The 11,417-nt window shown below is 44.8% G+C and overlaps 1 protein-coding gene across 2 annotated transcripts in view; it reads right to left on the minus strand.

The window, feature by feature from the left end:
• Nucleotides 1-5,423: 5,423 nt before the first annotated feature.
• Nucleotides 5,424-11,417, minus strand: part of ints15 (integrator complex subunit 15) — a 7,198-nt gene continuing 1,204 nt past the window's right edge. For both annotated transcript variants that reach the window (XM_060059720.1, XM_060059721.1), the window contains exons 3-8: nt 10,515-10,736; nt 9,430-9,595; nt 8,542-8,819; nt 7,142-7,379; nt 6,294-6,333; nt 5,424-6,011 (exon numbers count right to left, since the gene is read on the minus strand). In XM_060059720.1, the coding sequence (XP_059915703.1) occupies nt 5,822-6,011; nt 6,294-6,333; nt 7,142-7,379; nt 8,542-8,819; nt 9,430-9,595; nt 10,515-10,736 (1,134 nt within the window). In that variant the 3' untranslated portion in view covers nt 5,424-5,821. The remainder of the gene's footprint in view (nt 6,012-6,293; nt 6,334-7,141; nt 7,380-8,541; nt 8,820-9,429; nt 9,596-10,514; nt 10,737-11,417) is intronic.

Genomic DNA, 11,417 nt, shown 5'->3' on the forward strand with positions numbered 1-11,417 from the left:
CCTATGGTCATGAGGGCTGGGTGATGACCGAAAGGACGAGATCGCGGGTACAAGCGGCCGAGATGAGTTTTCTCAGAAGGGTGGCTGGCGTCTCCCTTAGGGATAGGGTGAGAAGCTCAGCCATCCATGAGGAACTCGGATTAGAGCCGCTGCTCCTTTACTTAGAAAGGAGTCAGCTGAGGTGGTTCGGGCATCTGGTAAGGATGCCCACTGGGCGCCTTCCTTGGGAGGTGTTTCAGGCACGTCCAGTGGGGAGGAGACCTCGGGGAAGACCCAGGACTAGGTGGAGAGATTATATCTCAACACTGGCCTGGGAACGCCTCGGGATCCCCCCGTCAGAGCTGGTCAATGTGGCCCGGGAAAGGGAAGTCTGGGGCCCCCTGCTTGAGCTGCTCCCCCCGCGACCCGACCCCGGATAAGCGGTCAAAAATGAGAAATGAGATGAGAATATTTTTCGAACCAAAGTGTGTATTATTGAACAAATGAAACATTTACTCGTGTCTAGCCTCTCTGTCGGTCTCCCTTTTCTCTCTCCGACATTGGGTTTCTCTGTCTCTTTTTAGTCGGCTGATCCATGATGAATGTAACAATCCCTTCGCTACTTGTGTTCATGTCGAGCCGGTTCCGTGTTTGTGGGTCTGTAGTGCCGTAAAGCAATTCGGTGCTTCGCGAGACCCGAGACTCCTGTGATAGTGGGCGGCGGGCCTCGGCAGAAACTTGCATATTCCCTTTTTCCGCCAATATGCGCTAGGGGGAGTCGAAACAGCGACCAATGGACCCATAAAGTGTTATAGAACAATCACAATGACTCGAGGGGGATCCCGATAACAGTGTCATTGCACTTTACTGCATTGACTATCAAAGGGGCGCTCACACAGTTTGTTGTTGCATTTTATTCATAACCAGTCGTTGTCTTGGGGCCCCAGGCCAGCTCGGGGCCCCAAGCAACTGCTTGGTTTGCTTGCCTTCTCGCGACGGGCCTGCTCTTAACTTTTTATGTTAATGTAAATAAGCCAAAAAAGTTGCATAGTTCCCCTTTAAGGGGTGTTTTGAATGCCCATAGCCAGCCATTGTGAAGCAGGCAGGGGCGATTGGAAATTAGCCAAATACTGGATACATGACCAATATTCAAAGTTTCAGATTTAACTACTGTATTTCATCCTAGACAAACCAGAAAGGGGGCTAAATTTTCAAAATACCGGAATTGCCTTTAAGGTCAGAACCTTCGAAACTCCCAGAAACTCAGAGCGTTATGAAGGCGGCATTAAAATGCTTTGCTTGACCAATATCCAAAGGAAAGCCTAACATGAGCAATGTCATGCACAGTCCTCATGTAGATTGAGATATCTCTGTTGTTTTACTTTTAGGATGTGTGATGAAACGGGTGCCGTTTTCATTGACATCACGGCTGATATTTGTAATTCAGTTTTGTGAATTACAGATATATCTAATTAAACTTTGTTTATTACAGATATATCAAATTCAGTTGTGTGAATTACAGATATTTCTAATTCAGTTGTTTGAATTACAGATATATCTAATTCATTTGTGTGAATTACAGATATATCTAATTCAGTTGTGTGAATTACAGATATATTTGACTGTTAAAATTATGAGGGCTCATAAAAGGCAATTGTCTTTTATGAGCCTCTATCCTTCTATACTTCTACAAAGACTTAAGTCTTTGTAGAAGCGTGCGAAAGAATTAGCAATAAGGAAATTAATACTGAAAACAACCAAAGAAAGGGATGATTCAAATTAGTTTAAAAGTCTTTTGAGGCGAATTCTACAGTCATTAAATTCATTGTTTTAAACAAACGTTTTTGAAATGTTTTCAAAGCAGTTTAATAATAGTAAAAGTTTTTGCAAATCCAACTCTTAATTGTCAAATTGATATGTATTTTGTTGACTGCTTTAGTTAATGCTTCAAGAGAATATTCAATAATTGTTTTACCAATTCTTCAATCTTTAAAAGGATAGCTTAGTAAACATTCATTGTTTCTTTCCGTGGCACAATTCGTCCTCCATACTCAATAGTTTCATTGTCAACTGAAGTTTCCAGTTGAGAATGAGGGGAGTGATATTTCCCAGCAGTTAGAGCTGTAAAAATAGCAACACCAGAATGCATTTTTTAAGTCAGGTCTGACCTGTTATGCTAGGTTATAACCAGGGTCAGTGTAAATAATAGGCCTATATTATGAATAGCTTTAGTTATAGCTAGTTTATAGTTATTTTCTGAACTTTTTAACCTGTGCAGAAGCTATGATTATACTTCTCTGCTAAAAGTCAGACACTTCCACGGAAGATGGGAGCAATAAAAATGGGCAGAGCAGGAGGATTATCATGTCGAAATTGTTGCATGGTGCGAATTGTTTTGTCCGTGTTTTTTGTGACCTTGTGTTATGTCCAAACGGTCAGACAGTGTGGAGAAACCATCAGTCTCTGGGATTCACAGAATCATCATTGTCTGAAGGCCACAGAAAAACAGGAGCCAGTGTGGGTAAATCATTTATTAATCACCGTAAACAAGTTGATAGGCTACTTGGCAGGTGTGAGTTTTTCACCGACAGCGTAATTATCTGTTTATCCAAATGGCCCTATTTTATCAACAGAACAGTAAATGCTGTTATGGTTATTTTTTAGTAATTATATGTTTATTCACACAGATTTTGGTGAACAGGGCCTTTTTCTAAATCCCTTTCTCACATATATTCATTCTCTTTCTCTCAAGCTTGGGGACAGCCTATTGAAGACTAAACCTGAAGTAATTTTTTTTCAAGCTATCGCAATTACACCGATAAACATAGACACTGGAAAGATGAGGCAGGAGATTGTGTTTAAGACTTGTAATGTCCAGACCATGCTAGTCTCCTGCAGCCCTTTCACAGAACAACCGACGCCTCCGGTAATTTATCCCCATCCTGCCATGGAACGAGTGGTCCCATATAAAGGATTTAGGGGTTGTGAAAGGTTAGCGACATCCAGGCCCCAGCAAATCGTTGTTGTAGTTGCATGTGTTCTCAGTCCAAGAATGCAAAAGCTCCTTGAAGAGAGGAATTCATTTTCCAATGCCCCTCTGTTTGTGTAATCACTTCTGGTTGTACGCCAAAGGTTCAGGGTTTGTTCAGGCAGTCAGGCAACAAAGGTTCAGAGTTTAATTTGGTAAAAATTTAGCTCTAGTTTGGAATAAGTCATGCGCATGTACTCACACACTCGCGCATGATGCATGCATGCACCCACCCACACACAAAGTCTTAAGCAATAACAAAATAAGAAAAGATTTGTTAACAGAACATTATAACAGAACACACACACGGATGTAAAGCTTGTTGAGGAGGATTGTAATGATATTTTCATCTTATTCCATCTTAAATCCACATCGGGCACATCTGCGTGCGAGGTTGGGATGTTTTCCGTTCCCCATCACTCAAAAGGCTCAATCGCCACATAGACCTTAAGTATAGTTTATTGTCTCTCTTCTTTCAAAAATGCTTCAAGTGCTTCTGAGAAATAAATTACACGATTTGGATGTTTCTTAAGCTCCTCTTTGAGGTAGATTAGGGCTGTTGCCCCATGTCAACAGAAGAAAATGTTAGTTTTAGCCCCCATTTTTTTCCCCACTAGGTTCCACTGACATCCCTAATACAATCTATCCAAATGACAGGGGTAATGTATTTATACAACACGGTTTCTTCGAAGTTTCATGTGGAAGGCTTCTAAAACCATGATAAATCCAATCCAATTTGCTAAATTCAACAGATTGGTGGCTTTACCCCCTTTGACACATATGGACCCTGCATCTGCTCTGAAGCAGTGTGTTAACGAACAGAGGTAATAAAAGGCCATCGTATGTGTATGTTTTAGAATATGTAAGATTTATGCTTCTAATGACCTGTTTCTCAGAAATATTTAAAAAAAATAAAGAAGCTGAAAATAGTTTAATTAATTCCTAAATTTTAGGCCTAGTTAAACTCAAAAACAAACCTGAGTAACAGATATACATGAAAAACAACAATGAGTCCATAAATTATTAATTACATCCACAATTCATTCTTTTAAACTTAAACCTTTTCGCCATGATTGCCACATTCATTTAGAGATTTAAAATGAACTGCAGCTGGCTTTTGAAAAAATTATCTCGGCACTTCTGCCTCCTTTCAGCTTTGATTCAGATGTGTTCTTTGGCTCGAGACATTTCTTCCACAGGAAACCCATGTCTACGGCTAGTGCTGACACAGAGAAGTGAACCACAGGCACACCTGTACACCCATGTAGCGGGAACTGATTCTATCAGACTGTGGCTACAGCTGCTGTGAGCAACCTTAATTTGGGCGCAGGCGGCCAGTGTGAGTAAAAAGTTATTTTAACCAAATCTGAACAACCGTTTCCTTGTTGAAAAGTTGCACACTAAACAAATTACCACTGCACATTGAAGATGACTGCAATAGAATAACAGGCTCAACAGACGAAGACTCATTGTGTGTCTGGAGAATAATACTGAGGATAATACAAATATACTAGTTCAAATAGAAACATCCCGTTCTCGAAGGCTGGGGGTGTGAAGTGTTAACAGTGTTCAACAACACATTGTTCTTTTTTAAATGTGTTTGCTGTCCTTCCATAGTTAAATAAAGGTTAAGGAGTGGCAGTTCTATAAATTATGAGTTACAGGACGTAACACAGTAACATAACAAGATTTAATGGTAGAAGTTAATCAAACGATAAGAATGACATTTCACCTGCAGTAAAGGAGTTTCCCTCCACACAACAGATCATGAGCGGTTGGATGATGCAATCCCATCGGGGACGAGGGCAGGGGGGACCAGTGATGGCTGGGCTGGACGTATTTGGCATGCAGCTGTAAACCACTGATATCTTATCAACATCAACACAGGCCAAGCATAACGGTACACCTTGAAGGCCCTTTTCACGTCTTTCGTCATCAATAACATTTGGAAGCTCATGGTTATTTTTGCGCTTAATAACTGAAGATATTGTGAAGATTTTAAAGAAGTATGCATTTGGTCTTGTTGGTCATTTGTTTGTCATCTTCTCACTTTTTCTTGTACTTTAGTCTCCAATTAAAAACACAATTTCTCATATAATTTTCTGTCGGTATTCTTAAACTGCTAATACTTTGGTATCCATACCAAAGTAAAAGATAAATTGTATTATATATGCAATAAATATTTTGGTCTTAGGCTGAAAAAACATATCTCTATTCTGTTTAAGGCAATGCGTCATGTTTTTCATGTGATCGCATGCCATGGAAGGGTCATAATATCATATGGACCAAATATGGTCCATATACAAATATTTAAAAAGAACCAATATTTGCATACCAAGACAGACTGTTAAGATGGATAGCGGAACAGTGACCACCAGTGGAGGAAACGAGGAACAGCCTCTAAAAAAAAAAGAAATCGAGTAAAAAAATATTTTTATTCAACAAAAGTATCAGCCTCAAAATATAAGACATGACCTGAAGTGACTCAATGCATGTTGAAGTCTTACCAACCCTTGATACATCAAACCACATAACAGGTCAGACACACCGCTCCAAGCCTGAGGCCCGCAAGCCTGATGTACACCAGCTCACATCACACGTCAAAGGGTCGCCATAGGTCACAACCCTGTGGCACAGGGTTGTGACTTATGCACAACCATACCACGCACATACAAATAATATCACCCCTCGTCACTCTCGCTCAGGTCACTCTCTCTCAGGTCCTTCTCAGAGGTACGTGTGCGCATACACACACACACACACACACACACGATTAGTCCCGGTTCTAACATGCACACACGTACAGCGTTTATTTCAGTGGTTGGGGCGATAGGGGAAGGGCATGGCCGCCATGAAGGGCTGGGCGGGGTACTGGGAGTGAGGGGAGGCCAGGGGCTGGTGGGTGGGGTGGGAGGGGATGGGGGAGTGGGGGCTGAAGGCCATGGGTGGCGTGTGGATGTTGTTGTAGTACATGACCGGCCCCGACATCACCAGCTGCAGCAGACTGTTGACCACACACACACACACACACACACACACACACACACACACACACACACACACACACACACACACACACACACACACACACACACACACACACACACACACACACACACACACACACACACACACACACACACACACACACAACTTATATAGCCAATATTTCCCATATATACATATATATTTTACATTATACATTTGTCATCTGATATTTTGGAATAGTATTGTTGATTTTCTGATGAAACTAAAATGCGTGTGATTAAGAAAAGGTTTGCCTTACTTGTTGTGTGGAAGCCGGGAACAGATTGCTCTGAGGTCCTCTGTTGAGAAATAACAACAAGACATCAGCGACTGGTTCCCAAAATAAACAATCTCAGCTCGTATCTTATTATTTTCAAACAAAGCTCATCTGAATGTTACACCATTGTTTGCCCAAGGTTGCTTGCCTACTGCTTCCCAACATCAGCCCGTAATTTAAATGTCTGGGTGCGTTCCTCACCACGGCACGGAGACAATATGAATAAGATGTACCCTATTAAGCCCCGACAGGAATTGTGTGGTAGCTTGTAGTAGCTCACTCGTGGTGACGAATCATTAAGCTTTTGGTTCATATATTCAGCTTTCTAATCTCATAAAGTGGGTACAAAGGACGCTTAGCAGACTTTTCCAACCTTTTTAATATCCAAAATGTATCAACCATCTACAGTTTGTACAGCAAATCAATAAGCAGACCAAGTACAAGTATTTGGGTCCTAAGGCTATGCAGATAAGCTCTGCACGTCTCCATATGCGCAGGCACAGAAAAAGACAGCCACGCTGCTCTCGGGTCCTCTACCTGAAGGCAGCCACTGTGGTAACTAAGCCTCAGATTAAAAAGATTGAGTGACAGTTCATGGTCATTGTTGTGCATTTAAGTCCCACTGTCGCAAAGCAGCATTTGCTGACGCTTTTATCAAAAGTGACTTACGACCACCATTCCTTTACACACCGACGGCGGAGTCAACCCCGCAGGGCGACAGCCAGCTCGTCGGGAGCAGCAGTGAGGCGTCTTGCTCAGGGACACCTCGACTATCACAGTGAAGAGGAGCCGGGGATTGAACTAGCAACCTTCCAGTGTCTTTCTCTCACCTCTGGAGCAGAGCAGCGCCCCGTTGGCCAGCGCCACCTGCAGGGCCTGGGCCAGGCGGTCCAGGACCAGCTGGGAGAGGACGTGGGCATCGCTCGACGGGCCGTGGCCGTGCTTGTCGGCCTGGTCCAGCAGGCGCGAGAGGTCGGAGGTCAGCGTGGCCAGGGTCTCCAGCTGGAGGAGTGCGAGGCGGCCAAACAGCCCCTTCTCGTTGAGGATGTTGGGGAGCAGCATCAGCACCTGTGAGGAGTCAGGGAGACCTTTAGCTTTGGTCCACTGTCTGTGAGGAGTCAGGGAGACCTTTAGCTTTGGTCCACTGTCTGTGAGGAGTCAGGGAGACCTTTAGCTTTGGTCCACTGTCTGTGAGGAGTCAGGGAGACCTTTAGCTTTGGTCCACTGTCTGTGAGGAGTCAGGGAGACCTTTAGCTTTGGTCCACTGTCTGTGAGGAGTCAGGGAGACCTTTAGCTTTGGTCCACCCTCTGTGAGGAGTCAGGGAGACCTTTAGCTTTGGTCCACTGTCTGTGAGGAGTCAGGGAGACCTTTAGCTTTGGTCCACTGTCTGAGGAGTCAGGAAGACCTTTAGCTTTGGTCCACTGTCTGTGAGGAGTCAGGGAGACCTTTAGCTTTGGTCCACTGTCTGAGGAGTCAGGGAGACCTTTAGCTTTGGTCCACTGTCTGTGAGGAGTCAGGGAGACCTTTAGCTTTGGTCCACTGTCTGTGAGGAGTCAGGGAGACCTTTAGCTTTGGTCCACTGTCTGAGGAGTCAGGGAGACCTTTAGCTTTGGTCTACTGTCTGAGGATTCAGGGAGACCCTTAGCTTTGGTCCACTGTCTGAGGAGTCAGGGAGACCCTTAGCTTTGGTCCACTGTCTGTGAGGAGTCAGGGAGACCTTTAGCTTTGGTCCACTGTCTGTGAGGAGTCAGGGAGACCTTTAGCTTTGGTCCACTGTCTGAGGAGTCAGGGAGACCTTTAGCTTTGGTCCACTGTCTGTGAGGAGTCAGGGAGACCTTTAGCTTTGGTCCACTGTACGTGAGCCCTAGTGTGTTGTTAGAGCTCTCAGCGTGGCTGCTTGTCATGATGTAAAGCACTAGTTACAAAAGTTTTCAAAAGGGGACATAATAAAGGCGTTTCATCAAAGATTTCAGAAGAGGCTAAATACAAATATTGAAGAGAAAAAACAGGCTTGTGTCTTCATCCACCCTTTCACTACAGATGTCCAACATTGCTGATGAGACGTTGCCCTCGATGCTCAACTGGTAGAAAATGGGCATCGACACTGCCGGGTTAAGGGGTTTGATTCCCACAGTGGCCCGCCATGCTAAGAATGTATGCGTTCACGATCATGTTTGGTTTAAATGATAACATGGTTCACGACCAAGCGTCTTCCACAGCTCCTCGCACCTGTAGCACGCTGAGGTGCAGCGTGGAGAACAGCGGCCCCGCCTCCGTCTCGCTGTCTGACGTCCCATTGGTCAGCCCCTGCTTCTTCCCTCTCCTGTAGGCCAACGGCGCTTTGACACACCAGCGCACTAGCCCGCCCAGCGGCGTGAGGTCCAGCGAGCTGATTGGCTGGCTGCCAGAGAGGGGCGAGTTCAGCAGAGTGATGAGGACTAGGTGAGGGTCGTCCTGGAGCCACGACACGATCATCTGGAGGAGCTCTAGGGGAGGTGTGAGATCCTCTGCAGAGACAAAGAGCAGCATACCAGATGGTCCACTCAGTCACCTCATTGTGAAGATCACAGTTTGTATGTCAGGGAGAAATTGGCCGCGTATCGCCAAAGGGATCACAAGAGAATGAAAAAGGAAATCGAAAGAATCGAAATATTCAATGTCCTGCTTGCCGAATGTGCTCATGAGTATCAACTCTTCTTCTTAGACGTTAACCCTTGATGTCTTATTACCAATTTGGATGTTAAGTCGATAAAGATTACTCTGATGGAAACATTTCCAATAATATCATTATTGAATGTCGAAAGAAGCTTGAAAAGTGACACAATTATAAGCAAACTTATAAATAAACTAAGCTTTCCCTGTTGTCCAGAAATACCTTGCGGGTACTGTGTTTTTTTTTTTTATCCCGCCGTCATTACATAATCACAGACACTTTAGGGCCTACAGGGGAAGCTATAGGGCCCAATAGAGCCCTATAGCGTCTGGCCCTACCTTTTCACCAGTCTGTCGCTTTACCAGCCTGGCTCCCGTTCCGTGTGACTAACTAACACTACCACCTCTGAGAAATGCGGACACACATTCACACCACCACCAGCGGTCCTGTGGCGTGCCGGGTACCTGTGGTGAGGTCGTAGAGGGTGGTGACGGCGGTGACGAACTGGCAGCAGAAGCGCGGGCTGGAGCTGTGGATGTTCTGAAGCGTGGACATGGAGCCCGGCACCAGGCTGCAGTAGTCGTCCACCAGCACCCGGGCCAGCCTCACGCAGTACACCCGGTGGCTCCTCTGGAGACACACACACAGCACTGTTTGGACTCGCCCAAAGATTTGAATCTTGCATTACCGTGTACGCCAGTATAGGGCTGGGCGATATACCGGTAGTAACATTTATACCGGTATATTTTTGAAAGAGATATGTGGTTGAGACAATATCGCCATAACGAAAAGGCCGTGGAACGCTCCGTTCACTTGCATGGGCCCTTCACAACTTCCGGCGGAGAATTAATATTTTATAATTCACCGTTCAAGTATAATTGATCGCTGTCAATGCAAACAAAGGTTTTTTTGCCTCTAATGACGTCTTTGGTATCACTCCTCAAGTAGTCCGGTAACTTGTCAGCCCCAGCGTCTTCGGTTGCTAAGCGAAATCAACGTCTATGGCAGACTATTTCTCTGCTCATCAACACTACGAATGCTGGTTACAAATAAATTGTAAAAAGACACACCATGAATTTATTTTTTCGTTATGCAAGTAGCCATGTTATAAGCGGGATAATGTATAGAACGTCGCCGGTCATAATCGAAAATAAGCCCCTTCAGGCCGAAGCAGGACCTGTTGTCCGCCCTGTCGGGGCTTATTTTCCCGATAATGACCGGCGTTCTATACATTATCCCTTACATATCTTTTGTTAAAGCACAGCTGTGCTACGTTGAGCAAAAAAAAAATTACTAAACCTAAAAAATAGTGGATGGTGAATACTTGTGGATCGGCGTTAAAACGACATACTTTACCCGTTTTATTCAAAATATCGTTATAATATTGTATATCGCCATTCGAACTAAAAATATCGAGATATTAGTTTTGGTCCATATCGCCCAGCCCTACGCCAGTGTGTGTGTGTGTGTGTGTGTACTCCAGGGTGTACGTGTGTGCCAGCTTGTACAGTGTGTGTGTGTGTCAAGATTTCTGAAGGACAACACGCACCTGTAGCCAGGTGGCGGCGCACTCCAATATGGGCACACGTCCCACGGCGACGGACATCGACACCAGCTTGCTGAGCAGCGCCATGCGGCTCTCGTCCGCCTGGTTGCCCTGGAGACTGAAGAGGGCGGAGAACATGAGCTGGCGGACGGTGTCGCGGCTCTGCTCCTGGAAGCAGCTGCACATGATCTCCAGCAGCTGCAGCTCCTGCAAGGCACTCATCCTCTGGAGGCACAAACACACAGGACATATACATGAGAGGTTTAAATGTATACAAAGCTAATGTATCATGTAGTTAAGTTGTAATTGGCGGTGTAATTCCTGATTTCATTCTGAACCAAATCGCTGATTTACGATAATCTAAACTGAAAAACGCAAATGTTTCCAGAGGTTTTACCGATTACATTACATTCATTAAAATACTTTTTTTTTCTAAACAGCCACGTTGGCAATTTGGCAGTCATGAAGATTTACTGTAAATGATACTAGATGAAGACATGGAAAGAACAAATAGAAAATAGCTTATTTTAAAGACATGATTGTCCGACCCAAACCGGACACTATTGCCGCTTTTCCACTGCATGGTACCAGCTCGACACGACTCGACACGACTCGACTCAGCTCGCATTTTTTGCGTTTCCACCGCGGTACCATGGTATCTGGTACCTGAAGTGGCTGCTTTTTCTAGTACCTACTCGCTCTAGGTTCCAAGCGAGCTGAGCCGATGCTAAAAGGTGACGTCGGCAGACGGCCGGCGACTGATTGGCCAGAGAGTGTGACGAAGTCACGAGAGCGACATGGCAACCATGCTGGTAACATCCATAGCAGCGCCGCAGCCAACATGTTCCACTTCTCCAACTTCTTCAACATGCCAGCTAATAATAGTAATGCGATCGATGTCCTCCA

The sequence above is a fragment of the Gadus macrocephalus genome, chromosome 8 (genome assembly GCF_031168955.1).
Source record: "Gadus macrocephalus chromosome 8, ASM3116895v1".
NCBI lineage: Eukaryota > Metazoa > Chordata > Actinopteri > Gadiformes > Gadidae > Gadus > Gadus macrocephalus.